Raw genomic sequence first — 27,760 nt, forward strand, 5'->3', positions numbered from 1 at the left:
GAGGAGGTCTGTGCTGGCTTCAGGGCCGCAAGCGGCGTAGGTGGAGGGGGGGGTTCCCACGGGATCATGCTCGAGGGAGAGGGGGGGGGCTGAAACCAAAGGTGCCGGGGGGGGGAGGTAGGGGAATTGAGGAGGAGGGGGGAGGAGGGGGGGGGCGGGGTGAAGGATGAGGAGGAGGCTGGCTGACCTTCTCCTTCCCTTTCTCCTTCCCCTTACCGGGCTGTTGCTGACTAGTGACCACAGGGGTCTCTTGTTGGAGAGGGGGGGTTTTTTGATTACTGTTTTGTTTCCTTTCCGTTTCCTTTTGACCTCAGTCCAGCCTTCCCCTTCTGGAGGGGGTGTCAATGCCTGGCAGGGGGGATCCTAAGTTGTTTGGATGGTGGCCATCTAAGGTTCTGTCCTCGTGAAGCGAGGGCAAGAGTATGCCTGGTGCCTGAAGCCGTGGCATCTCAAACACTGATCTAGGTGACCAATGACCATAATGCACTGTGTCACCACACCTGTGTCCGTCTCAATCTCAAACTCCGAGGGGATACTCTGCGGATCTAGGACTGCCATTTTGACGCGTGGCACCCCTTGGGCTGCTGCCGCATCAACGAAGGTGTCCTGCATGAGCCAGCCAAAGTGCACCCCCAAGTCCTTGATGATCGGGCGAAGCTCTGTTGCGAGGCCTGGGAAGATGAGGGTAACTGGATGGCGGGGAATGCGGAAGCGGGCATCGAAGTCTGCTACACTGAAACCCCTATACCATGGGACCATAAGGATGATCTTCCAACCCACAGAGGTAGGGGACCGTCTGACCATATCACTTGTAGCCTGTGCTGAGAAGAGCTTGAGCCAGAAGACACCCCGTCCCATGAGTGCGACCTCCTCAATGTGGCTATCCTCAAGGTAAAGGGTGTCCCTGATGTCTGCTCGTGAAGGGGCATAGCCAATGACTCTTCCATAAACGGAAGTCTCGGAAAAGTCAGTGGCGGCCTGCTTCACCAAGGAGACCTGATGCTTTGTCAGTGTTATGCAGTAGGCTGAAGGAGGGGGGGGGCCTGTCTGGGCTACCGGTTCCGGACTTACAGCTGTGCCATGCCGCACCGACAAACTGCGAAAGCTCCAAAAGGTGGGGGAAAGGAAGTGGCAGAGGCGAGGGAGGGAGGAATGGGGCAGAGGCGGGGAAGGAAAGAGGGAGGGATGGAGATGTACGAGGAAGCGAGGGGAGGAGAGGCGGTAGAGTGGAGAGAGAATGGCGAGGGAGGGGAGGAAAGGAGGAGGGAGGGGGGGTGGCAGCGTGGCATAGGGCGGGGAAGGGGAGGGAGGAGAGGCAAGGGTGTGGCAGCGCAGTGCGAGGGTGAGGCGGGGAAGCAAGGAGGAGAGGAGGGAGGGGATGGGGGGTGGCAGCATGGCATAGAGGTGGGGAAGGGGGGCGGGGGTGTGGTAGTGCAACGCGAGGGGGGGGAGGCGAGGAAGGATGGAGGGGCGGAGAAGGAAGGAGGGGGGGGCAGATGGCAGGCGGAGAAGGAGGAGAAGGGGAAGGAGGGAGGCGTGGCGGTAGCGTGATGAGAGGCGGCGGAGAGGGAGGAGGGGAAGGGGGGAGGGGGTCGCGTGACACGAGGGAGGTAAACGAGAGCGGGGGGGGCTAGGAGCATTTGCAGGAGCTACTTGCTTTAGATCAATGTCTTGGAATAATGGATTGGACTTATCAAATTTTGGTATAATAATACCAAACATTTATCTATTGGGATGAGTTTGTCTCAAGCAATGTATGGATGCAAAGTAAGTAGGCCTTCCACAATTGTAGACATGGATATGAAAAATTAGCAAAATTGGAAAGATACAAGCTCTTTTGCAATCTTAAAGACAATATGCAACATGCCCAAGCCAAGTAGAAGAAGTATACGAATAGCATAGAAGGTACCTAGTTTTCAAAGCAAGGGATTTTGTGCATCTACATCTCCACAAACATCCATATGCCTTTGTGAAGTGTAACACCAACACTAAGCTAGCTTGGCCATTATAGGATCATCCATAAGTTGGATAAATAGCTTGATACCACCCTCCTCTAGTATTCACACTGTGTCCCATGTCTCATTGTTGAAACCACATGTGCACTAGGACATGCACGTTCTCTTAGAATTGCCACATATGGATGAGGAAGGCCATATCCTCTAGTCCTTAAGCATAATGTGGTTTTCAAACATAGAATAATTCGTAACAAGGTATGCATGGAGTGCATCATAAAGTGGAAGGGATTATCTGAGGATGAACAATCGTTCCAGCTAAAAAGCATTATGCAAGAGCACTCCCATGGTTTGGTAGGTTGATTAATAGCACCTTGTTGTTCTAGTAGCTATGTATCATAGCCAAAACATGAAATTTTGAGGGCAATATTCAATGGGAAGGGATGGTTGTATAAAAAGTAAAAAGGAGCCCTAGTAAGGGGGTAGCCCTAGGGGCTAAAAGGGAGTTTAGATAGCTAAGAATGAGGTAATTAGATGGGGTTACATATGTCCCCTTACCCTTGTGTAGGTATGTGTTGATATTGACACTATTATTTAATTTAGAACTCCCTTGTGCTTCCCTTTGCTCCCCCCCCCTTCTCTCTCTGTCTCTATCTGTTTGTCTGTATGTCTCTCTCTCTCTCTCTCTCTCTCTCTCTCTCTCTCTCTCTCTCTCTCTCTTTGCATGTTTGCATCTTGAGGTGCAGCCTTGGGTCCTACAATAGGCTGTTTTCATCATGGGGTGCATCTTGAACGAGGTCAAACATAAACATGGCTCCTCCACTTTAAAAGGAATACTAGTACACCATGAAATCCTTTAAAGGAGTTTGGACATCAATAGGGCCACCAATGGAGCTCCACTTTAAAAATAATGTGCCTCACCATGCAAGCCTTTGAAGCAGATCAGGCATAAATATAGAATAGGGCCTCCAATGAGCAAAAGGGGGAAAATGAGAAAACTCTTCCATAAAATGCTAACTCCTTCATCGATATTTAAATGGGACTTCATAGAAAATGACTAAATATAGGCTTTCTTCATGCATCTGGAACAAGTCTTCGATCTTGAGACCTCTCAAGAATCGCTAGAGAAAACAAAGCTTTAGCAAAACACAACTTTATAGTATGTATGCAATGTAATGCGACCACCTTGTAGGAAGTAAAAGGTAGAAGAGAGATGTTGTTTACAACAATAGGCATGCTGGTAACAATGTGCATGTTAGTAACACTATAGGTATGTTGGTAATAGTAGGCATAACTAATAGGGGAGTAGTGGAGAAATAGGTGATGAGTAGTAGAGAAATAGAGTTTTGTATGTTAGCAAATAAGGGAGCCAATATGAGTAGTGGGAAATTGCTGATGAGCACTGGAGAAATAACGATCCTCATGGACATGAGGGTGCTCTTTTATACTTGCATCTAAGTAATACCAACTGGTAATTCCAAATCAAATATGTACCATTTGATCAATTGGCATGCCAAAATAATCATGAGTGGACTTCAATCCATCATAGTCAATATGGCTTTGAGGGGTGCTCTTTAGGAGATGCAAGGGCCAATTAACAAGCCATATATGTCTTGATGGCATGATTCACATACGAAACCACCATGGTGGCAATTGATTCCATGTAAAATCATTGTGTTTGGTGGAACACTTCAATTTCCCTTTATCATGCATCCATTTAAATAATAATGAGTTTCCTTCAATCAAGCAAAATTTGAGCCAAATTAATCATGCATGCCAGCTTGGTGGCATGTCCAAATAATCATAAGCTGTCTTCAATCAATCAACATTTGAGCCAAATTAATCACGCGTGCTAGCTTGGGACATGTCCAAATAATCATGCATCCAATGCATGCCAACTAGCTTGGGCCACCAAATATGGGCTCAATGATTGGTAATGAACTACTCACTTGACTCTCTGCATGCAAGCTTGGGTGGTGCATGCAAACCCGATGGTTGTCATAATGGTTGTAATTTGAATCATCATTATAGTCTTAAATTGACACCACCCTTGCATATGGTCAATTTGAGCATGCTTGATCTAATGCATGCCAAGCAAGTGGCTTCATCCCCGATGGCTACATCCCCAAATTAAGTCTCAAAGATTGGTAATTACCTTCTAGCTCTACATACTCAGCATGGAAGCTCGGTAGTACATGAAAGCCCAGTGGTTGTCATCATGGATGCAGTTTGAATCATCATTGTATTCTTTAATTGCTAGTACCCTTGCACACTCCCTCATGCACACTCCCTTGCATTCAACCAATTAATTGAAATTCAAGCCGTATACTTGCATCCAATGCATGCCAGGTAGGTGGCTTCATTCCCAATGGCTAGGACACCAAATTAAGTCCTGGTGATTGATTGGTAACTAAATGCTAGCTCTACTTACTCTAAAGACAAGTCTAGTAGCAATTAACTACTTACTCTCCATTCAAGCCTAGTGACAATTAACTAGTTACTCTGCATGCAAGCTTGGTGATGCATGCAACTGGTGCAATGATATATAATTAATGAGAACCAAGGCTTTGGGCACTTTTTAGCATTTTTAAAGGCATTTTTAGTGCTTTTCCAGCACCATTTGACGAGCTTTTAGCATTATTTCACCATGCTCAATTTATGATTTATTGTATAAGCATAATTGCAACCAGTGCAATGGTTTTATGATTAACTGCAGCTAGCATAGTTGTGGTACAAGTTAAGTGATTTTGGATTAAATACAACCAACACGGTGGTTTTATCAGATATGTGACTTAGGATCTCGTCCGCAACCATAATAAGTTTAGGATTCACTCGATAAGAAGAACACATTTAACTACACTTGAAATAGTTGAGTCTGATGATAAATTATTTGACGTTCTCATGTGTGTTTAAATAAATTTTGAAGGTAATTTTGCCCCTTCTTGATCGAGACACACCTTGCACAACTGAAATTTAATAGCTAAATCTAGACACACCTTGCAACTAAACTTAGTAGCTAGATCCAAAGAAATTCCATATCATGTTTAGATTGGTCAGATATTTAAACCTTTAGACCAAGTAGCTAAGTTAAATTGAGAGGAAGCATCATCCGACCACACCCAATGTTTTCTTATTGTTTCTTGTGCATGAAAATCATGTTTTTAAAACCATTCCCAATGTAATGTAAAATCATGCTAACCAAACAAGGTGTCATGCTCTCTGTCATTCAAAATGTAGAAATGGTATGTGCATTGCACTTTTTTAAAGTCTTGTGATCCAATAGGTAGACTCGTATCCATCATAGAAGAATCAAGCAGATGACTATACATGATATGCATTAAAATTGTTATATGCTTGTTATATTAGTGAGCACTGCATATCTCATCTTGTTCTTGACCTAATAATATTTAGCAAAATCTATCACAAAGATAATTATGTCATTTAGAAAACTAGCAAGAAACGTCCTAAATTTTTTGTTGTGCAGCTAGTTGTGAAAATGTGACATGCATATTGCAAGGCACGTTCTGAATTTTTTGTCTTGTAACTAGTTGTGAAAATGTGACATGCATATTTTGGGATGGATTTAACCAACTGATTCATAAGCTCCCTCGGTTGAGTGTACTTATACTATAGCAGCCATCTTTTTGTGTGATCCTACAATATCAACATGTTGAATTCTCCTCCATTTTACAAAAACAAGGTTGTCTTCCCGCAATTCTTTTGGTCATATATGTTGCTTCATCTTCACATCACAATGTTTGCATTTTCCATTAATGCATTCAATGGAGTGCCACTCAGAGTCTCCCTTTAGAGAGAGCACTAGTTCCCATACAAACCTTAGTATAACAATCTTGGTCCCTTGCAACACATGATGAGAATCTAGGTTCTTTACAAATTGAGCATTCATTTGCAACACATGATGAGAATCTAGGTTCCTTACAATTTGAACATTCATTTGCAAGACATGGGCATCTATCTCCATGAAGCAATGCTCTGGCATGACTGCATCTCAAGCCATTCAAAACTTGATGGGCCACGTCAAAGCCTATATATGTCGTTGCATTCCTATCTTTAAGTTTCTTGACATACTAGGGCTTACAATGTTCAAACATCCTTTGCTCACTTGAAAAGTCTAGGTTCTCAGCCATAAATTCGAGCTACAATTCCCTCTACTCATCTAACATGTGAGAAATAAAGTTCTAAGCATGAACAACTATAAGAACACATTATCCCTACCACAAATATAGTTTTTAACATAAATTAAACTATTAATTAAAGTACACCAAGATGCTATTCCAACCATGATGTTAGTTTAACCATATGGCTAGTGGCATGCTAAGAACATAAATAAAACCATTAAAATTTTGTAGCTATCAACCAATGGCTATTAAATTATAACAACATGATGCCCCAACTAGTGGGCTGCTTTTAAACCTATGTAATGGGTTGGTGGCACACTAAGAACATAAATTCAATTATTGAAAAGTGTAGCTATTTTAACCACTGGGTTGGCTAGAAAAGCAATTTGGGCAAGCTAAGGACATTCATTAAACTATAACAAAACATAGTAGATAGGAAATCATTGGGCTAGTTTACGACAATCACGTTAATGCATTGGGAAATAACTTTAAAGCACACAAAGAATGTTAATTAAATTATAACAAAAAAAAGTACATGCAATATATACTTTTGTTTGTTTTTGGTAGTGAATGATCCCATTGGTATATATATGTCTTGTCAATATGGCTCTTGCCCCTAAAGCAGAGGGCCATATTGACTTTGGCATAGCACATGGTGCGGAATATATGCAAAATATACACGCATTTAGCTTGGATCTAGAAATGTGTGTACTATTAAGAAAGCAACTATTTTGATTCTCCTTCAATAGTTGTATATGTCTAAAAGTCAGTCAAATATTTAGACAGCAATGCTATTTTCCTTAAATGGTTGGATCTATGTAAAAGTCTTTGTAAAAAAGATTGATAAAGACTTTAAAATAGGTCCAACTATTGAAAGAAAATTGCATCTATGCCAATGTACAAATGTTCAAATGCCTGCATCTACCACTTCTACCTGTTGTATTGTGCAAGGAGTCTATTTTCTTCACATTGTTTCTCCCTCTATAAACATTGCATGCTTCTACATAGCACAACCTAGGCCCCAACAATACCAGTAGGCCCCAATCCTAGTGTACAAGCAGCCAACACTTGCACCCAATGTACAGGTGCCAAGGCTCAACCCCATTCATGCGAGGACACAAGTGCCTCAACTCTTTAGGAATCCCATCCCCCACAATACCCCTGAGCTCCCAATGTTTCTCCAATAGTTGTCCTAGTTCAACAACTCTAACTTGAAGAATTGGAACCAGGGTACCCCATTTACTACATGGAAAATGTAGAAGGACTCATCCCTATGCCTACCACTTACCATGTGCCCATCAATTGCTTTGGATGTGGAGAAAACCTCCAGATAGCAGAATGTCCACATAGAGGTAGCTCGAGGGTAGCCCAAACACATGAATGTCCACATAGAGGTAGCCCGAGGGTAGCCCAAACACATTTCAACTTGTGTGTAGAGGCTGTAGAGCTATCTTCTTCTCTAAAGGCAAAAATTTTGAGAAAAACAAGCCTTGCCAATCGTGTGACAAATCAAAACAATGCCAAGCACATCTTGCCCCAATGCTACTCCAGAGGCAAAAGAAGTCTACCTTAGTTCTGGAATTGAGAAAGCTTGGTATCAAACCCTACATTAGTGGGTAAGACAAGAATAGAAGCAATTTGAGGCAAATATGATAGCACAAGAAATTGCTAGGTACCAACGCCACCAAGTGTGGACATAGTGATTGAACCAATCGCCAACCAAAATTAATTAGATATATATGCACCTCATCTCCAACTTGAAATGTGGTACATTAGCCAACTTAATTGGCTACCTCATCACAATTCCAATTGGAACCTTTTGAGAAATTTGGAGCCAAATTTGCCCAATATGATTACGAAAGAATGAGGAAAGAGAGTGGTATAAAGGGAATAGGGTTCGCCCACCCTTCAAAAGGTGGCATGTATAAAAGGCCAAATGGTTGACTTTATTCTTCACTTGTCGGTTGCACACATTGGAATACAAGCTCTCCTTCTCCTCTTTGGAGTTGTCTCTTGTTCCCTCATAATGCCTTTCGTGAATGACATGTTCTCTTCTCCTCTTCCCTCCATCTTCTCCTCCCCCTCTTCCTTCTCCACTCCCCTCCCTCCTCTCCTTATGGATTCACGATTGCAACAAGCTGGGAGTTGCTAGAGTGACACTAGTGGACGGCATTTGCCGGCGTTCCTGCAAGATCCCCATGACAAGTGAGTCACTGTTGGACTACACATCTTTGGTGCCATTGCCGGGAAGTTCTAGTTGCACTTTTGCATTGCATTTTCTTCTCTCATTACCCACCCATTGCCCAACACTAAGTAAGCTTAGTGAAAAGTTATTGGTTTTTGGTGTATAGAAAGACGTGAGTGAAAGAGAGATGTTGGAAGTCATTTAGAGTGATTTTGAGTAGTTTTGGAGTTTTTTAGTGTTCAAATTTTGTAGAAAGGTAGTTTAGATGATTGCTAAGGTGTGTGTGATAGCAAATCCCAACAAAAACACTAAGAAATTATGCTAGGAGCGATTTCCAAAGTGGTTTTAAAGGAGAAACCTTACAAAACACACCATTTTTCCTTAAAAATTTGTACTTTCTTGTTGCTTCTTTTGTTGTTTCATGTTGTTTAGATAGAGTAGTTAGAAAAGTAGTCCCCAAGCACTCCAAACACTGCACAGAAGCTCTAAAAGCTTAGAAATCTCTGAAATTTCCATCAATAAATAGAGCAGAACGAGTCTTAAGAGCTGATCTCGAGCCTGAGGATAGTGCCTCAAATACCCTGTTATCAGTCTATACACCTAGCTCTACATTCTTAGGTTCAGCAAGCTCAAAAATCAATTCTTACATCTTACACGAACCACTACAAGGTGACCTATCTAGCTCAAAGTAGCCCATAACCTTGGACGGAGACATGGGAGAACCCTCCAATGTTAGAGCCTCAGTGGCTCCAAGCACCAGTCTTAATGATCCCCATTCTCCTACCCCTTCTATAGCAGTTAGAGTAAGGGAAACCTTTTCCAATTTTATGGGTAGGCTCAGACTAATAGAACCAACAAGGCATGCTAAACCCATTTTTACTTGTGAGAATGGGGTGCCAATGGAACCTCAGGTGTCACCGGTGTTGGAAGCAATATATAGGGAACCAAGTCCCATCGTATCAACTAGCAATCACCTACCACCATATCCATCCTTTCATCATATAGCAGTGAATTTATCTCCAAATTACCCGGATTTTCAAATGCTGGAACAAAGTGGAGAAAGGAGTAATCCGGAAGGTCCACAAATGAGACACCCCACATCCGAAGTCCCTTCATTTCATAGTTGGCCACAAAACATAGGAGGTATTGCGGTGAACATGCCACTCCCCACAACCTATTAGGACCCAACCGACCGCAAGTTACAATGCAAATGACTTGTGGGTCAGGATCCTCAAATCCTACATTCGTACAGCAACCAAATACATGGAACCCTCCACCAAGGCCACCAAAGTACAGACCAGGGTCACCATATCCTTAAGCTCCACCTACTCCACAAACGGTACTTGTTGATGAGGCAATGAGGGTCCTAGTACAAGCACTAGGGATGGGGGCCATGCCTCCAGCATTTACCAAAATCCTTTTAGAAGTAAACCCGTCATGATGATCTCCAAGTTCATCACCAAGTTTTTAGGGGAAGGAGACCCAGTCTCCCATGTTGAGCATTTTGAACAGATCTAAGAGACATTTGGTGATATCAGGGATCTAGAAAATGTTAATGCTTTTGGCTTAAGCCTAGATGGCAAAGCTGGACAGTGGTTCAGGGCTCTCAACCCAGAGAAGAAGACCAATTGGGACATCTTGCACAAGTCTCTTAGAGAGTACATTGCTATAATTGTGAACCTCATGAGTGATGCAGAACTATTACCATGCTTCCTCATAGGTTTGTGGGACTATAAGCTTCATGACCACCTTTTACCATGAATCCCATGTCATTTGAATTGTGCAGCAAGCGCTTAGATGACAACATGAAAGAAAAGGCCCAAGGAGGGAAAACCACATCTGCCTCCTCAGAAGTATCTCAGACATTGAAGCCCACTACTTCAAGTGAACTCAAGGAGACAAATGTGCCCACCACAGACAGGTATGGAGGAACTAGCTACAATTTATTAAATCTGTTAAGCCACCGATTGGAGGGAGGGATGGCCAAGGAAGCCCCTAGTAATCCCCACCTATTCTCCAATTGAGATAATGTGTGGTATGGAATCTGTACCAGGAACCATCCCACCAACGAGTGCCCTTGCTTGCAAGCAAGGCCTGCACTCTATTGGATGCATTGTGCACAATGGGGGAACCATGATACATCCCAATGTCATTATCCCAAGGTCATTCCCAGCCAAAGCACCAGCAACGGCCACCTCTTACTTTACCTGTAGCAGCAAATCCATCCCAATTAGCAATACAAGGAGCCACTCCATCCATCCCAGGGCAATTTAGGGCTCAAAATATCTGGTTACTCCTATCCATATTGGGGCCTCAACCTCTACCGGCACGAATCACTCCCAGAAGCAAGAATTGGTGGAGAAACTACCTAGTCATTGGGAAAAACCAGTGTGCATTGGGTGCGGAGTTGACCACCTCTATAAGGATTGCTCAATGTAGAGACCAATAGTGACAGCTACTGCACCTAAGAATGCAACTCTTAACCTTCTCAGCATTGAGAGAGGCCAAGTGTCCTCTATATTCTTAAATGTAATTACAAGGGCCCAAGCTAAGGCACACAGCAAGGAACTTTGTAAGCAAGCCAAAAGAGATAAGGCTATTACATCCCAGCCTAGAGAGGTAAACAACAAGGGTGCAGTTAAGGTGAGAAAAGGTTCTGACAAGGTGATTATCCAAAATGGTATGAGGATTTTAGTCATACTCCCTCATCCGATAACCAATTCAATCAACCACCAAAGAGAGGGAATGACACTTGGGGAGCATTGATTCATAGGAAACCTATGACCCATAAAGGTTAAGGTGAATACCCAAACCCTGTCATTGAGAAACAATGCCTCACCAAGGCACAACAGCTGGTGCATGACGGCCAGGCAAAGTTTAAGCAACAACTCAATGCTAACAAGGGGTGCTAACAAGGGGCGAGAAACCATCCATAACTACCAGACCTTCAATTGAGCCCCTAATGCCTCCCCCATACTCGAAAGATTCGGTGAGGAACAATCACAAGGTTCATCTGCAAGGCCTTCACTCCTAAGGCATAAGATGTTCGAGGACCCTGCATGGAACCAAGCAAGAGAAGAGGACAATATGTCCTTTTAAGAGCCACAGTCGGTTGGTGGTGAACCAATCATACAACCCTAAGATGTAGCCAGACTAGCTGCATTCTTGTCCACTCAGATCAAGATGCCCATCGCGACACTATTACGGGGTAATCCCACTCTACAGAGAGATCTCTCGGATTGGATGAATGGGCAAATAGTAGCTATTACCCCACTCTATGGAGAGATCTCTCGGATTGGATGAATGGGCAAATAGTAGCTCCTAAGTCCACTGATCTTGAGATAGTCGAACCCCCAAATGACTCCCAACACTTTCCCAAGGTCACCATCAACAAATTGGGCTAGTACTTTAAAAGTGATGACACCAACACAGTACTTCCCATCTCCTACAAAGGTAAGAGCATGACGGCAATCTTGGATGGGGGAGCGGGTGTAAGCGTAGCCACTAAGCACTGTTGGGCCAAGTCGGGACGACCTAAGATGGATAGCACAAGCCTCGTAGTCACATTAGTTGATGGAGCAACACCCCAAGCGGTAGGAGTTCTAAGAGAAATTCAAGGCCTTCATGGGTTTTCCCACGGGAAATACAAAACCACTCCTTCAGTATGTCATTCAGTCCAACTCCATAGCACTCGACCCACAAGAACCTGTTTCTGCTACAACGGAAGATATCGGAAACCTTCACGAAATGTTGCTACCATGGAAGGAAAATCCTCACCAACAAAGGGTATGCGGGATTGTTACGTCAACCATAATCATGGAACCCTATGGTTTGGTCACAATAATGTGGGGAACCATGAGTGTCTACCAAGGTAAGATGTTATTGGATATGACATTTGATGTTGATATGTCATCATGCGTAAAAGTGTCATGGTCTAGAGTCATCACTAGGCCTAGGCATTAACTATGGGGTGCATAAGAAAGGCTACAAAGAAGAGTTTAAGATAAAGGCTCAATTGAAAGACACATGGCACCCAACAGATGTCCCAAAGGGGGACGCTAAGAGGATTATGGAAGGTCATCTTACAAAGAGGTCTAGAGAGAAAAACCTCGCAGGCGGAGCGTCGCAGCAAAGAGCTTGGTCTGGAATCTGTGGCTGGGAGAAAAAAGTATATACAAGAGTCATCTATTTTGTAATGTCACAAGGAGCTCATGCCCATGTAAAGGCTGAGCATGTTTGCCCCTGGTGGGAATGCTTGGATGCCCAGAAAAAGGGCTTGACTGTCAATGCAAGACTGAGGTGGATGGAGCCCGTTGTGAGGCTCAATAAAAACCCGCCAACAGCTACAAAAGCTGGTAAAGTGTGTTATGTAGGCACAGAAAAAGGGGACCCATTGGGAGACCGCATCTGGGGTAGATCTGCTCCAGGTCTGCAGAGTCAGGTCAACAGACAAATGGTCAGCACATTTAGGGTGGAGAGATCATGGGATGGCGGGTGCAGTGTTCTTGAAGCCTGCATACCAACAAGTGGCCGCAGGGCAGAGTCCAGACTCCTCAGACAAGTCTTCACTGTGCAGGGCCAGCAGCTGAAGCTTTAATCAGCAGGCACAGAACCTGTAAGACTGACATGGGTCACTGACCACAACTTAACACTGCACAGTGCAGGCAGGTGATAATGCTGCAGCAATGCGGTGGGAGCTCCCACTCCTATATGTGGACACTTGGCAATTTCAACTTCAAGGGGACTTCCGACCCTCTATGGGATGTTGATGTTGACGGCATTTAAGGCCTTATGGATAAACACATATAACATTTTGACCTTTCTGATTCTATATGGACCCCTCACCCTGGTACCGTTGTGGGTGGAGAGGCAACTGAGGGATGAGCACCCTCAACACACGGCCGACATGTACACATGTAAAGAGTGTATTGAGCCATGTCTACTGGTTTAATGGCCTATGGTCTAGAAAACCTAGAACGGCTTTTCAACATTAGGCACGCTTCTCACCATATCTGCACTTGTTCACATCAATGCCTCAAAGGGGAAAAACTTTTCAGATCAGAAAATTGCCTTGAACCAACTATACAATGGTTGTGTCTGCACTTCTTAACAAAAAACCGTGTCTCCCTTCTCTTTTGCTATCCGCTTACAAAGTCTGCAGCCTAGTTTTCATGCATTCAAAAGCTTGCATCCTTTCTCACTGAAATAAATATTTGAAAAGATTGATTTGTATCGTGACAGTAAAAAGCACTCGCAATTTCCATGTACTTCCCATCAAACTCAATCATATGCTGCACCAAACACATTCCTTCCTAACACCATAGTCGCCTTCATTTTTCAATATACCAAAAAGCTATCAATTGAGCTGGAGCTGCTGGAATGGTAACACTTGTAATTTTGATGCTTTAACTTGAGACCTTGATAATATACACATCATCACTGTTGATCGGAGAAACCATCGTACAGCAAACAAACTCGAAAGATTTATGAAAATGCTACCTGTAAAGAAACCAGACCAGACATATCCAATATGAAGTTCACATTTATAAGGCTTCGAAAACTAAACATTACCTGCCTAAGTATGGAATGCAACATCGTGATCTTATGCAATTGTGCAAAAATCTTGCCAATTAAGGAGACCAGAGATGTGAGGAACAAATAGAAATGCATTTAAAAGTGTAACATGGATTCTGGGAGAATGCGCTTTTCAGTTAGCATGTTAATGAAGCATGCAATGCCACCTTCTAGCTTTAAGCTACAAGAAAATTGGACAGTTCAAATCTATCGAGTGGTGACCATAAAAGATCCTCTCACTACCCCAGGATTCTTACAGTTTCCACAGTCCACCATTCTACATACTGTCCTAAACAGACTTTTTCTCCTTCTTTTTCAAGTTTTTGTCTTTGGCCTTCTGTTTGTTGGCATCCATGCTTGTCCACACATAATCACTAGGAATGCCAAATGGATCAACAGCCTGCTCCAGGTGTTCTTCATTGCCTTCAGACATCCCTGCAACCTTGCTTGCAGATCCCTTGATCCATGAGAACCATGAGCTTGTTGGTTGCTGGGAAGCATCACCATCTTTGCCTTTTGCATCATGAAAACGTTCTGGAGAGCTTGGTGGAGTGACAAACTCGTCATTCGCTTGCAATTCTTCAAATTTAGTGAATGTAACAATGACACGGATAGTGGGAACTACAGGGATCGCGACCTGAAAGAACCAAAGGTACTGTTAGCAATTTTGCATCCTCTTTAAGAAAATAAAGCAGGTCTACATAGAATATATTCCTGCAAGAGTGCCTAGTACTCCAGATGATGCAACTATCTGATGCAGCAGATAAAATCCTATATGCCATCTAGTTAAAAGATAACGCAAATTAGAAAAGCATATTCGCCACCCGAGTCCCAGAAGATGTGCAATCACTTGTCATATCACAAAGAGCTCAGAAAGCATCCTTCATTGGCCCAGTCATGCAAGAATTTGCCTCTGATCATCTCCCTGGTCGATAACAGGCTACAGCACATCAAGCAGTGGACATAGGACAGAGAATCATGCCAAATTTCTTACAAGATATGATTTTGCAGTAGATACAGTGCTGGCAAACAAAGAATGTGGTTAAGAAGGCTATGGGATAGATTGGGTAAACAGTCTTGTGAGCTTTAAAGCATTTCGAAATTCATCTCTGTTCAGGCACAAGAACGTCCAGCGATTTCTAGAAGCAGCACAAAATTGCAGTTTTATTGCCGCATGTATGATGTTCATGGTGAACTGAGGGCTGCTTAGAACTGACATATTCATAAAAGCAATTGAATCTTCCTGTTGTGAATAAGATGGCGTCTTGCTTTCAATCACAAAATCAGGTTGATCGAGCAAAGCTCTCTACATGAAGGCTCACCACAGAGGATGAAGGAGCACAGCTCCAAACAAAGGCTGGCAAGATAGAGGATGAATAAATGCAGAGAGAAGAGAACAGCGGGAAGGGCGTAGATAAAGAAACCTGGAAACACTGGAAAGGACGTAGACTTGATGATCCAGCATTTGAATTAAAATAAGCAGATAAAAGATAAGTTTCCGGATGCCCCTACTAACAGTTGGTCTGTCAGCTTCTACTTCAAATACTTCATCTTTCCTCAGTATCTTTTAAGGACAACTACAAATCCTTACACATCGATGGTTTCAAAGTATTTATGACAACAGAACAAGCTGAAGAGCCACAAATATCTGGAAAATAAAGCGAGGGAAACGTCTATATTTATAGGAGTCTAATCACCCTTAAAACTGAATATCAAGCATACAAGTGGTCTTAGATCCTAGGGTTAATGTCAAGCGTAGTTGGTTAATATATTCAACACCAATTTATAATGGAGACTGTAGAACAATAAACAATGGAGGCTACACAAAAAAGAACAAACTAAAAAGAATAATTGATACTAGAATCTGGAGCCTCGCCACCGTTTAAGTTCGTGAGTCCTTATTACCTTTACAGGAAATGTTCCTGGCGGCAGCTTCATAGTAAGTAGCTCCCGAAGACGACGGACAGCTTTGACTTTGTTTGCAAGGATATCCAATAATGGCAGCAATTCATCGGTTTTCAGAGGAAAATTGGGTGTCAACCAAAGCACAGGTCGTAGACCCTTCTTATATTCGCTCTCTACACTGCCCTCGATGCTTGGGGTGACTCTACGATTTCGAATTGGGTCCCTGTGGGCAAGCTTCTTGGTATCCTTATCCTTTCTAAACATGTAGCCCTCATCTACCCTGAAATCAGAATGTCGCGTGTCGACAGATCTGCGACCCTTGTGGAACCTGGAACCCTTTCCAAGATGATCCCCGTGGGGAGAGTCATCCCCAAGGAGGTCACTCACTTTTTCATCAATACACAGAGAACTCCTGGGGGGTACTATGTTCTTGGGAACCTCCTGCTTGAGACTGCGTCTACTCCAACCAAACCACCCTTTTTTGTCATCTTTGGAAGAAGCAGCTACATCGGCACCAGATGCAGAACTCACACGTGGGCAACCCTCACCCCTGCGTGTGTGTACTGTGCTAGGGTTTCCAAATTGTGGCCTTCTATACACAGAGCCCTCCTCATCCGCTTCGAGACACTCCGATTTCAAAGCTGTTTCCAGTTGTTTCTTCTCTTCCTCTGTAAGCAGCTCTGTAAAATCCTCTTCCAGGTCGCCATCTTCTCTCTCCACCTCCCCTGTGCCGAAGAGCTCCTCATCCGTCATTGCACCAGGAACCCTCCTTGATTTCACACTCACCATCACATTATGCATGTCATAAACCTTGGCCTTCCATAAACCAACCATCTCTGTCTTCTCCTGCCGCCTCCAGGTCACTTGGGATAGAAGCTCTGCCTGGGTAACATCTATTCCAGGACGATACATGTTAGTTTGTGACATGGCTGCAACTTCCTGAGCAATCTCAGCGTCTGTAGGTTGGGTGCCAGCCCCTTTCAAGGCATTCATGATTTCCTTGTCCTTATGATTGAGCATGCAAAGGGACCCTGGAGCCAATTTCCCATCATCGCTGCCTTCACCAAGAAAGAGGAAGCTCTGATCCGAGCGCTGGATCCTGAAACCATCAAAGCCTGCAAGGGTCATGTCGGCCCTGAGGCTGGAGCCACGCTTCCAAATTCGGTATGTGTCGGAAGGGGCGATCTTCCCAATGAAAGGAATCACAGAGCTTTCAAAATGGAAAGTGAGTTCCATGTAGAAATCCCTCATACGCTGCATGGTGGCGATGACTCTGGGCAAGCGGCGACACCATTTTGCCCAGGCTAACGGCTGATAGTACTTCATTATCACCATGGCGATGGCCTCCTCCCTTGCGCAGATAGACTCCTGTAACGCACTCCATCCCTGCTCGTTTTGCAGACTCCAATCAGCCCCCGCAGCCATCAAAATCTCGGCTGAAGTGGCGTCCCCCATCCTCACTGCTAAATGCAAAGGAGTCTCACGTCCCGGCACATCCCTCCTGTCTATCACTGCAGCCAACGCCTCCGCCCTGTGCTCCTCCGCAATCGCATCCTCCTCTGTGCGTATCTCGCCCGCTTGCGCCAAGCGAGGCAATGCAGAAATGATTCGGCGCAAGCCCGCATAATCCCGGCGAGCAACAGCATAATGCACAGGGCTACGAGCGTATTTGGCTACCTCCTCACTCGACAGCTGAGCCATCGGGTCTGCTTCTCTGCAAATTGTGCAGCCTGTGGCGCGATAACGGAGGGCAAAGCCTAAGCCTGCGCACGAAATCCTTCGTTCTCACTTCGACGCCTGCAAATGCATTACAAAACCTGCAGTCAGAGGATGAGCTGAACCGACTCTTCTCTGAATTTTGCGTACTGTGGGAACTCAAAAGACCTCTCTTGCAACCCTCAGCCAATATATGTCCTCCATTCCATTAAATCTGCCCGCAATGCAGCGTACGCGCAGGAGGAAAAGCAAGAATGCAGTATCCTTGCAACGGATCTACACTGTCGTGTGCAACAGATAGATGAGGAACACGCAGATGCTGCTAGGGTACGAGGACGAATTTGCTCGAGAATTCAAAGAGCTTGCAGAATGTCGGCCCCCGAAAGGTTACGCCATGCTCCTGAGGCGCCATCTTTACGTTTGGAAGCAAATTCGCAGATGGGAGAAGCGAGCCTTGCCTTCCTTGTCCATGCACCTCTATTCGAAGATCTCGCCAGAAGCATTTCAAGCATTTAGCGAAATTCCTGCCGCTACAAATCCGCAAAGGTCGCCAGTGCTTGCTCCTCAACACGTGAACAGTGAACAGTGGCTTTGACTGCTACCACGCCCTTGATTCGTCGCGTCCATTTCGTCGAACTGCTTCGGTGCTCCAACCTCTCTTCCTCTCGTTTAACACACAATGCTCCTCTTCTGCGAGCACCCAGCCAACGTTATCCCCCTCCCCCACCAGTTCTCCAATCCCCAGCCACTCCTCCTCTTCAGCCCCCCAACCCTCGCCCTCTCCGTTCGCCCTTCCCCCTTCCCTTCCACCCTTCCGTTGGCCGAAAGCGCTTCTCCACCTCGGGAGCTCGCAAAAAGAAGCGAAACTGGAAGAGGGAGGGAGGCCGTTACGACAGGGAGCGGGCCGGTGGGAAAGGCGACGGGAGGGAGCAGGATGCTGAATGAAAGGCGGGGAAGGGGGGGGAGAGGAGTCTGGGAGTTATGAAAGGAAGAGGAGGGAACGACAGAAATCTGGAGCGAATCGACAAAAATCTCGGATCGAAGCAGGAGTTCTGTGAAGAAGAAGAAGAAGAAGAAGAAGCAGAAGCAGCAGAAAGAGAGTGAGTGACAGGATGAGAAAGGAGGAAGAAGAAGATATCGAACTACTCGGATTAACCTTAACCCCTCTTCATTTCTCCTTAATCTTTCTCCTTAATCTCTCCCTCCTTGACTTTGACTCTTGTAGTTTTTTATCCCCTTTCGGTGCTCTTCATCATTTCCTTGTCGTGTTGACGAATTCAGCAAACAGCAACTCCACTCTCTTAGCTCACTCCCATTCACCCGCCCGGCCTCGGATACACACCGAACAATGGACATGAATAAATAAAAACTGTCTTCCGTTTATTGCAACAGGTTCGTAAGCCTGTCGTGGTATAGACTATTGGGCTCTTGATTGGTCGGATCAAACTATGGGTGGATGGTGAAGACCCCCCATGTTGGTGGGTGTCCCCCTATTGCACGGCACATGGTTGCCACATAAGTGGGGCGCATCGGTGGGTAATGAGCCTCACTCTCCACTCAACAATGCAATGTAATGTACCGTAATGCAACTCACTCTCCACTCTACAATGCACGATTCCTCGACACATGGGTGCCACGTAAGGGGGACTCATTGGTGTGTAACGAGCCTCACTCGACAATGCAATGTAATCTAATGTAATGCAACTCACTCTCCACTCTTAAGGCAACTCAACTACTAATGCCTTTTGTCATCAAGGTGTTTCTTTGTTAATAACCAAACCAACGCTTCAAAAATCTCTCTATCAAATGAAAAAGGGGAAATGGAGAAATTTTTTTATTTTATCACATGAAGTTACCTAGGTATATTTGATTTGATGTATTCAATGATAGGACAAAGCTTGTCAATAGAAACAAGGCTCATTTTGAATTTTAGGCACTGATAACTGCCTTTAAAGGAGCAAAATTTCTCCTCTTCTTGAGTTTAAAGGTCCAACAGCCAACCAACTACACTGGAGCCTTTGCTTTTTGGTTCACTTTTCACCCCCATGGCCAAGGGTGCCCAGCCCACTACCCCCAAGTTGCATCCTATGTTTAGAGGAATAAGAGCACAAATGAATTCTTTGATTCCCATGGGGTGCCCGAATCTTCCCTCAAAAAATGAGCGTAAATCTCTATCCCAATGCAGGCTGGCAAGTTCACCACTACAAGGACCCGCCTAAAGAGTCACAATGTTCACAATGTACCGAACGTCCGCTCCATGGGGACCTGCTCTCAGCTCTTTCTCACATTGCCTTGGGCCATTAGGGTCTCACTCAACTCACCTTGTGTGCTTTAATAATGTAATCATAGCTGAGCATTCGTTAACTTGACTATTTTAACCCAACTATCCAACTCAGCAACTCAACCTATTTCGTTAGGAAGTAACTAACACTAGACTTTAGTATAAAAATGCAGACATAGCTGAGCATTCGTTAACTTGACTATTGTAACCCAATTATCCAACTCACCGACTCAACCTATTTCGTTAGGAAGTAACTAATACTACACTTTAGTAACTTTTTGTTAAGAGGTAACTAATACTAGACTTTAGTATAAAAATGCACCCAAACCTTCGTGCTATACCATCTAAGCTAATTGTTTTTTTTTTTTAAAGAGTATCTTATATATTAGAAAGGAGGGTGGCCAGCCCAAAGTAAGACCTACAAAAATTGGTCAAAAGCAGGTCTTAAGCCCTAGACCCCATCGCTGCAGAATGCTAGCATGGCTAGACAACATTAGGTATCATTCCATCCCACCTACATTTCAAACCACATTATGCTCTATAAAGAATAGCATGTACACCATTAATCCTTCAGAATGTGCTCTCGTTATGGTTGATGCATGCATGAATGTCGCCTATCATCTAATCCAAACACAATTTTGAATTATGTAATGTTCAACATATTTGAACTCTCTTCCCCACCAAAAATGGATATAATCAATCTCCAAGCCACACTTGAGGGTTAGAATGACATGGAGCAACACATAATTTCATGAAAGAAAAGGTAACAAATGCCATAGAACTTTGCAATTTGGGATCTAAAATGTGCATGATAACAACCCTAACCACCCCATACATGATCATGAAAGGTGAGGCGAGATTGTTAAAGTATGTGGCATTGATTATCCACCAAAATTAGGTCTCCAAAATCACATGTCTAAAACTCAAAATCAGGTCTATAAAACTCAATATTTCATGTCTACATTCCCTATTGTCATATTAGCATGCATCAACACCTAAATTTATGAGGAAAAACATGATCAGATCCAATGAAACTTTCTCTTTAGCATGTTCATGTTCATGATATTGCTACAAAATATGTTTCCATACTATAGAAATCAAAATACTCCATCTTTATATCAAAACATAAGAATGGCACAACCCATATCCACACAAACAAGAGGAACTAATATTGAAAGAGCAAAAAAAACAAGAATGCAGAGTTTTGAAAGGAAACCAAAAGGAAGCATGTAATTAACTCTCAACTTATTGTGCTTTTCACTTTGCTCTAAAAAGCCCCCACAAATTAATTGATAGATTAAAGACATTTTAAAGTCTAGGAGATATACTCTAGTGTTTCCAAATGTCCTTTATATCTAGTCAACCTTTTTCTTCACACGGTCAAGGAACCATAATGACGAGAGTTAGAGTAGCTTATGGATTTATTACATCTTGTCAAGACCTTTATGATAGCTTTATAAGTGAAAAATTATTTTGGGTATTCACTAAATACCACCATAAAGAAGAAAAGAATAGACCCCCCTAGGCACCTACTTTTTGGTCCACTCTTTAAAAGCTTTTTTCTCTTTTATTTCATGTACTTTGTGTGCATGTGATAAATGCACTTCTTTAGAGTGATTTCTTAAATGGGTTGCTAAGAACTTTCATTGAAAGGAACTAGTACTTCAAATTCTAACACTTAAATTGACTTATTTTGAATGCTACCTCCTTCACATGCATTTTCATCTCTCTCTCTCTCTCTCTCTCTCTCTCTCTCTCTCTCTCATCCTTACCTTTTGGACTTTTATGTCACCACAACTTGCATTTACCTCACACTCATGCATTGTTTAATGTCTCTTGCTCTCATTATCTCCTATGTGAAGCTCATGTCCTCCTAGCAACTCCATGAATCACCATCTCCCCCTTGTAGTTCTCAACATGGGGTATCCCGTAAGCCATTCCAACTTTGATACAAAAAGAAGTCATTGTTTTTTAAGTCGTGTTTTAACATGCTTAGGTCCAAGTCCCTTGAACATATTACATCACTTTTAAAGAAAGAGTTCAAACACTTCACAAACTTAGATGCACAAGGGAAGTCTCAAAGTTGTAAAGCTTTCCCTAGTAACTAATGTCTTCTAAATGAAGTTTTCAATGCAAGTGAGTACCACATACCTTAATTGAAACATGTGTATTACCATGTTTGTGGATTTAGAAAAGTGCATATGTAACCACATATGCTTACCATTCTTGATTTTCTTTTCGTGATCTACCTTGTAAAAATTTACATCCATGTTGTTTGTTTGTGCAAGACAACGTTCTCCATTTGGACTTCAAATTCCAAAATCCATCAATATGTTTCGTGATATTATATTCCCCAAATCCTATTAATATCTGTTGCTTCTAAGTTTTTGTCGTAAAAAAGAAGGGTAAGTGGGTCCTTTTGCCTCTTCTCGTACACAACACTTATTTCAACCTTACAATTATGGAGAACCCTTTACTTTCTGTATGTCTCTACTTTTAATAAAGAAACACACATCTTTTATATGTCTCTACTTTTAATAGAGAAACACACATCTTTTATGCATACACACATGAGGTACTTAACATACCATTTCTACCTAACATGCCATTTTTATGCATACGCACATGAGGTGCTTAACATTCATTTCTACCTTCCATTTTTTATTTTCCATTATCCATCATCACTCCATCAAAATATTCAAAGTGCCTAAATATCCCGTCAAAATCTTAGGTCTTGAAGTGGGAATTGGAAGTTCATTAATCTTATCCTTAGTGTTTTGTACCTCATGTGGGAATGGGAATTTTGTGAATCTTATTTGTACCTCATGTGACTTATACATGAAACAATTCACAATCTCACACTCAAAAGTTCCCTTCTTTCCTTTGTTTTTTTACCTTTTGAATCTCACCAGCTGTAATCCAGGTTGGCCTTTCACTTTTCAATGTTAGTAAAAGAAGCACCATTTGCATCCCAAAAAAAATCACATTCTAAATGCTCATGTACGCTTGTCCTCATTTACTCTTTAAAATATCTTTGAAGTAAAATGCTTTCTCATTAATGCATTGCCCAAGTACTTATGGTATTTCTCTAGCAAAGTTTTGTTGTACTTTAACTACGTATGACTAGATGTAACCTTCATCTTTTCACTTCGTTATAGCCTCATAATGAATAACCCATCATTTTTTAATATGCCCCACTCTCATGTTAAAGCAAAAAAGCACAAAATTTTTCTACCTACATGTTGTAATTAACACCCAATCAACTGGTTTTGCCTTCTTACATTATTTTAGTTGTCACCAAATTAACTAGCATTGCCTTCTTACATTATTTTAGTTTTCATTGCATCTCTATACATCAAAGTATGCAAAGTCTCTCAACCTCATGGTCTTAAGAAATGTTATTGTTTGAGAGCATTGTTGTCATGAAAGTCGCCGCGGCACCTTACGTGCAAGAATCACAACTTCAAATCCCCACACTTTGTGACCTTATAATGCACTCTTCAAATGGTGATTTTCATGTGGCTCGCTTTTGTTCACCTTCTATAGAATTACTAATTGAGAACAGAAAAAGATGAGGGGGGTTTTGTATTTGAAATACTATGGGATGCGAGCTCTTTTTTAGATATGGCACTACACTACCAAATATGATGTCAATAGTGTTTATAAGAACTTTACAAGCATTCAAAATCAATTCAAGAAAATTGGTGTCACATTAACACCCTTTAGTTCATACAATAGACACATTGGTTGATTTTGTGGTGCTCAAAACATAGATGGGTTTTTTCTTGTAGGCAATATCTTTTTGTAAAGGATGGCAATGCCATGCAAATTTATGTCTAAGAACACTAATATAGAGGTAGTACTAGCATTAATAGGCACACATGTAGGATAATATAGGTAGGATGAGATGTGAGAGCTAGGGAGTAGTAATAGTAACCCTTTTTTATTTTTGGTGATTTGCTTTGTATAAACGTTTTCTTGTAAGAGAGCCTTGATTGCAGGAAATGATGACATGAACAATGTTGCCATTTTGATGATTGTATGACCCATGGATCTTGGATGTGCATCTTGGAACTTTGACTTAAATATATGGAGTGGATGATGAGAGGAGTAAAGACATCCAAAGCAAAGTGTGCTCATGAGGGGTGAGCAATGAAAGAATGGTTGCAATGACACATAAGAAGATGCGGTCATGAGGCAACCAAAAGGAGGTCAAAGCTCTACTTTAAAGCCATGGGTAAAGGAAGTGGTCCTTATATGTCATTTGAAAAGGGTTGGTTCCCGTTATCTTTATAAAAGAAGGTCTACATATGATGGTGGATAGAGAGATGTCAAAAATATGAAGATTTGAGTGAAATCAACTCGAGTATAAAGGGTGGTTTTGATTGGTGAGAAAAAAGGAGCCAATCAATGGCCAAAGGCTTGCATGGAGCCAAAAGGAGTGGTTACGTGAACATGGAGGAAGATATAAGGTAGGCAATGTGCACCATCTATGGGATGAGTGGTGGTTTGCCTCTTTTTCGCCTACTATCCATGATCTTAGGTCATTGTAGGTAGTCTTAGGGATCTATAATTCATACATGTTGATGCATCTTAGTCTTTGGCCTTTCATGGCACAGTATTGTGAGGAGAGGTAGGAGGTCCATCCATGATTCAGGTTCGGCCGGTTTATGTAGTGAAGACACTAGAGGAAAGCAATTAGTAGAGGCTTTGTGAAGGTTGTAGAAGATCAAGCGACTCAGTGAGTTCTTGGAAGGTGTTGTGGAAATAGAATCTTCACATGAGTGTTGTCTATGACCATATTCGGCCTGTTTGTAGCTGCATTAGTAATCAAGGTTGTAAAAACCTAAAGGGGATGTGTGTTTACTATTGTGGTGCTCATGGCGAGTCTTGGTCTATATGGTTCAGAGGCCATAGTTCTTAAATTTTTCATAGCTGGAGGTAGATGACTCATTTGTTGAGTATCAGAGTGCCTTGACATGTTGTGTGAGCTAGAAGTGGTTGTTTGAGGTAGGTCTGTCAACCAATTGGATTAGATGTGGCTGGCAATGAGCAATTGGCAAAGGTCTCCTTCCTATTGCATGGATTCTCCATTATTCTGATTCAAGTTCTTCAACATTGTCCTTTTCCTATGGAGTTTGGTGGCTACTTGTTGGCCAAATTGGTCAGTGGATTATTTTCAAGGCTTTCATAGTTGTAGGTGACATTATTGGGCACATCAGGCTAGGCATTGACAACAGCAAGGTGGTGATTGCCACCATCCATGGTTTTGCATCCTTGGTTCATAGAAGCTAACATGTTAGCAAGATCAAGAGTTCTCTAGTGGGAAAATGAGTTAGCAATTCTTCTTGTAGTGTAAATTGTTTGCTCGTAGAAGCTACCTATAGTCAATTGAGAGAAAGAAAGTTCCAAGGCTCCATCCCAAGCTCTGGCATCCAATCAATCACTTTAGCAATAAGTTATCTTCTAATCCTATACGGGGTTCTCTTACAAGGCCATGATTGTCATATCATTTAGTGGTTTTTGTACCTTTCAAGTGGTTGTTACATAGTTGTTGGTAGCTATTGTTTCTTTGTGTCTTCTTTCTTGGGTTCAGTGTAAACGTGACTTGTGTATTTGGCTATAAAGGCATTTGGTTGTTTGCTCTTGCCATCTCATCAACATGTGAGTGCTCTATGCATGACTAGTGAGTGGGAAGTCCTCCTATATGAGTGCTCTATGCATGAATAGTGAGGTGGGAAGTCCTCCTATATACTTATTTTTCTAGGAAGTTCATAAGCAGCTAGGATTCAGTCATCATCACCTCTAGGCCCCAGCTTGAAATCAATTTGATCTACCTATATGTGCCAAAATGTACATATGTAAATGAGTGCTTGTGATATAATCCAATGCTCACTAAGGAAGATTTGGGACTCCCAAATCTTTGTTTTTGTCATGGAAGACTTGCATGTTGATGTAGTAGCGTTTTAGTCTACTTACATTGATTGTAAAAGTGAAATGGACTCCATTGAGTGTCTATAGTAACAAAACTCCAATTGGATTCATTTTTTTTACTCTATAAGGCCCTTGGCCTAGATATTTGAGCTTGATTTATCATGGCATGGTAGGCTGCTATCAATTGGTAGGGGGCAACATTTAAAATCAATTTTTTAGCATCCACTAGTTTCATTTTAGGGGTGGTCTTCTTGTCAGTACATACCCAATTATGTATGTGCACCAGTCATCAAGCGTAGCATCACTCTAAAGCAGTGCTACATCTAGCAAGTCCTTATACTCCATTTTGCTCTTCCTCTTGTCATCATCAAGCATGACATGTGATCTTCCGTGATGTAATGTTGATCTCTTTCACTGACTACTATTTTGAAGTCAAACTCTTGTAGAAGTAGAAGACACCTAGTTATCTGACCAATGATACATGGTCAATTAAGAAGATACAACAAGGCTTGATGGTCAATGTAAAATACAAAGTCAATGACCAATAGATAATGTCAAAATTCTTCACATAGTAGACCATTGCTAGGGCTTTCCTTTTTGGAGTGGTGTAATTCAAGTTTGCATCTCATCATTCAATTCCTTGCAAATTATATTGGGTGGTCTTTATTGTATTTACCAAGTTGACATATTGTGTGAGTTGTGCACCGATGTACACAGGCTTTTCTTCTTCTCCTTCCAAAGTAAGATTCAACATTCTAGTTCTAGTTGGCCCTTCATACACTACGGTTTCCCCTAGGCAACCTATTTCCTTAAGTTCTGACTCTCTTATTGTTCTAGGCATTCTACTGCTACATCTCCCTTGTATAGTTTTTGAAATAGTCAGCAACTTCTCTTAGGCCCTCATAGGACTATGAAGTACTTGCTTGACTACTAATACTACTGAGTGTTGTGGAATATGATTGGTCCATTACTTTGATGTTCACTTGCTCTTCTTTTTCATTTGTATTTTTTGTTTTAGTATTCATCCTCATAATGGGTTTAAATTTCCAAAACTTGCTCTATGAGATTGGTGATGGAGTATCAATGGGCATCTGATTTACAAGCAATGTTTCTTTAGCCATGCATGCACCTTCAAGTCCCTTTGGATCCCTTTGAAAATTTGGTGACTCAAGTGCTTGTGTGGGCTTTATTAAGTAAAATTCTACTACTCTAGCCTATAATCTTTCATATTCATTGACATGCTGCACCTTCTCTCGCTGGCATTGCACACCCTTTTTCTTTTTCCTTGACCATCTACTACTATTTGCTATATTGGAGGGTCTAGCGTGGGGTGCTCGACTACCATTAAAGATTGCAAGATTGCCAAGATGTTATCAAAGACTTGAACTTCTAACTCAAGAAAGAGAGAACATGAAGAGAGAGAGAGAGAGAGAGAGAGAGAGAGTCTACTTTGGTTTCTAGGTCCTAGTAAAAGTCTACACATAGCCTTCAATGATGGCCTCTTCAGGATCACTATCCCATTACCTACCATGAAGATCAAGTAGATCCACCGCTTCTAATTCTTCATCACAGACTGGTGGTTCTAACTGTATCATCTGTGCAACCACATTGGAAACATAGGATGTCTTGTCTTGAAATTATCAATTGTGGCCAATTCATGTATCTAATTGTTGATGTCACTCTAGCTATCACCTTCTCTTGGCTTTAGCTCTTTCAATGATAAAAGTGGTGCATGGCTAGTGGCTGTGGAGGAACAAATGCCATCAATATTTTTGGGTATAGTGGGCTTGATATCCCCAATTCCTAGATTTATTTTAACATTAGTATATTTGTTCTAGATTGTGATCCTATATGTGCCCCAATTGCCTATTTCCAAACTCTGAGCGAGATTTTTTGAGCAAAGAAAAAATAGAGGGAAACTTGCTAAAATGGCCATGCATATGCATCATCACCATCATTGAATTTGAGGCCTCTAAGTTGTCTCATAAATTCTTGACTGTTTAGGGTGTGTACTTGAAGATGTGTCCCCAAATAATTTCTCACACATGCTCTAATTCTTAGTAGTTTTAAAATT

The 27,760-nt window shown here is 42.3% G+C and overlaps 1 protein-coding gene across 2 annotated transcripts; it reads right to left on the reverse strand.

The window, feature by feature from the left end:
• Nucleotides 1-13,924: 13,924 nt before the first annotated feature.
• LOC147881965 (uncharacterized) lies at nucleotides 13,925-18,209 on the reverse strand. Of its 2 annotated transcripts, XM_087401338.1 has the most exons (3): nucleotides 17,930-18,209; nucleotides 15,756-17,552; nucleotides 13,925-14,487 (listed from the first exon to the last, which is right to left on the reverse strand). In XM_087401338.1, exons 2-3 carry the CDS (start codon nucleotides 17,454-17,456, stop codon nucleotides 14,140-14,142), a joined length of 2,049 nt encoding a protein of 682 aa, XP_087257464.1. In that variant the 5' UTR covers nucleotides 17,457-17,552; nucleotides 17,930-18,209; the 3' UTR covers nucleotides 13,925-14,139. The 2 variants fall into 2 exon arrangements, with proteins under 2 accessions (XP_087257464.1, XP_087257463.1); XM_087401337.1 differs by having other exon boundaries at nucleotides 15,756-18,209.
• Between the last annotated feature and the right edge of the window lie 9,551 nt (nucleotides 18,210-27,760).

This window comes from Dipteris shenzhenensis, chromosome 30, assembly GCF_047967505.1.
Source record: "Dipteris shenzhenensis isolate YYH24624 ecotype China chromosome 30, Dip_SZ_1.0, whole genome shotgun sequence".
Lineage (NCBI taxonomy): Eukaryota > Viridiplantae > Streptophyta > Polypodiopsida > Gleicheniales > Dipteridaceae > Dipteris > Dipteris shenzhenensis.

Excerpts from the sequence above, each read along its gene's own strand:
- LOC147881965 (XM_087401338.1), bottom strand. The coding sequence starts at position 17,456 with ATGGCTCAGCTGTCGAGTGAGGAGGTAGCCAAATACGCTCGTAGCCCT. Across the intron at positions 14,488-15,755 it reads CAGGAACATTTCCTGTAAAG|GTCGCGATCCCTGTAGTTCC; the intron begins GTAATAAGGACT and ends TGGTTCTTTCAG.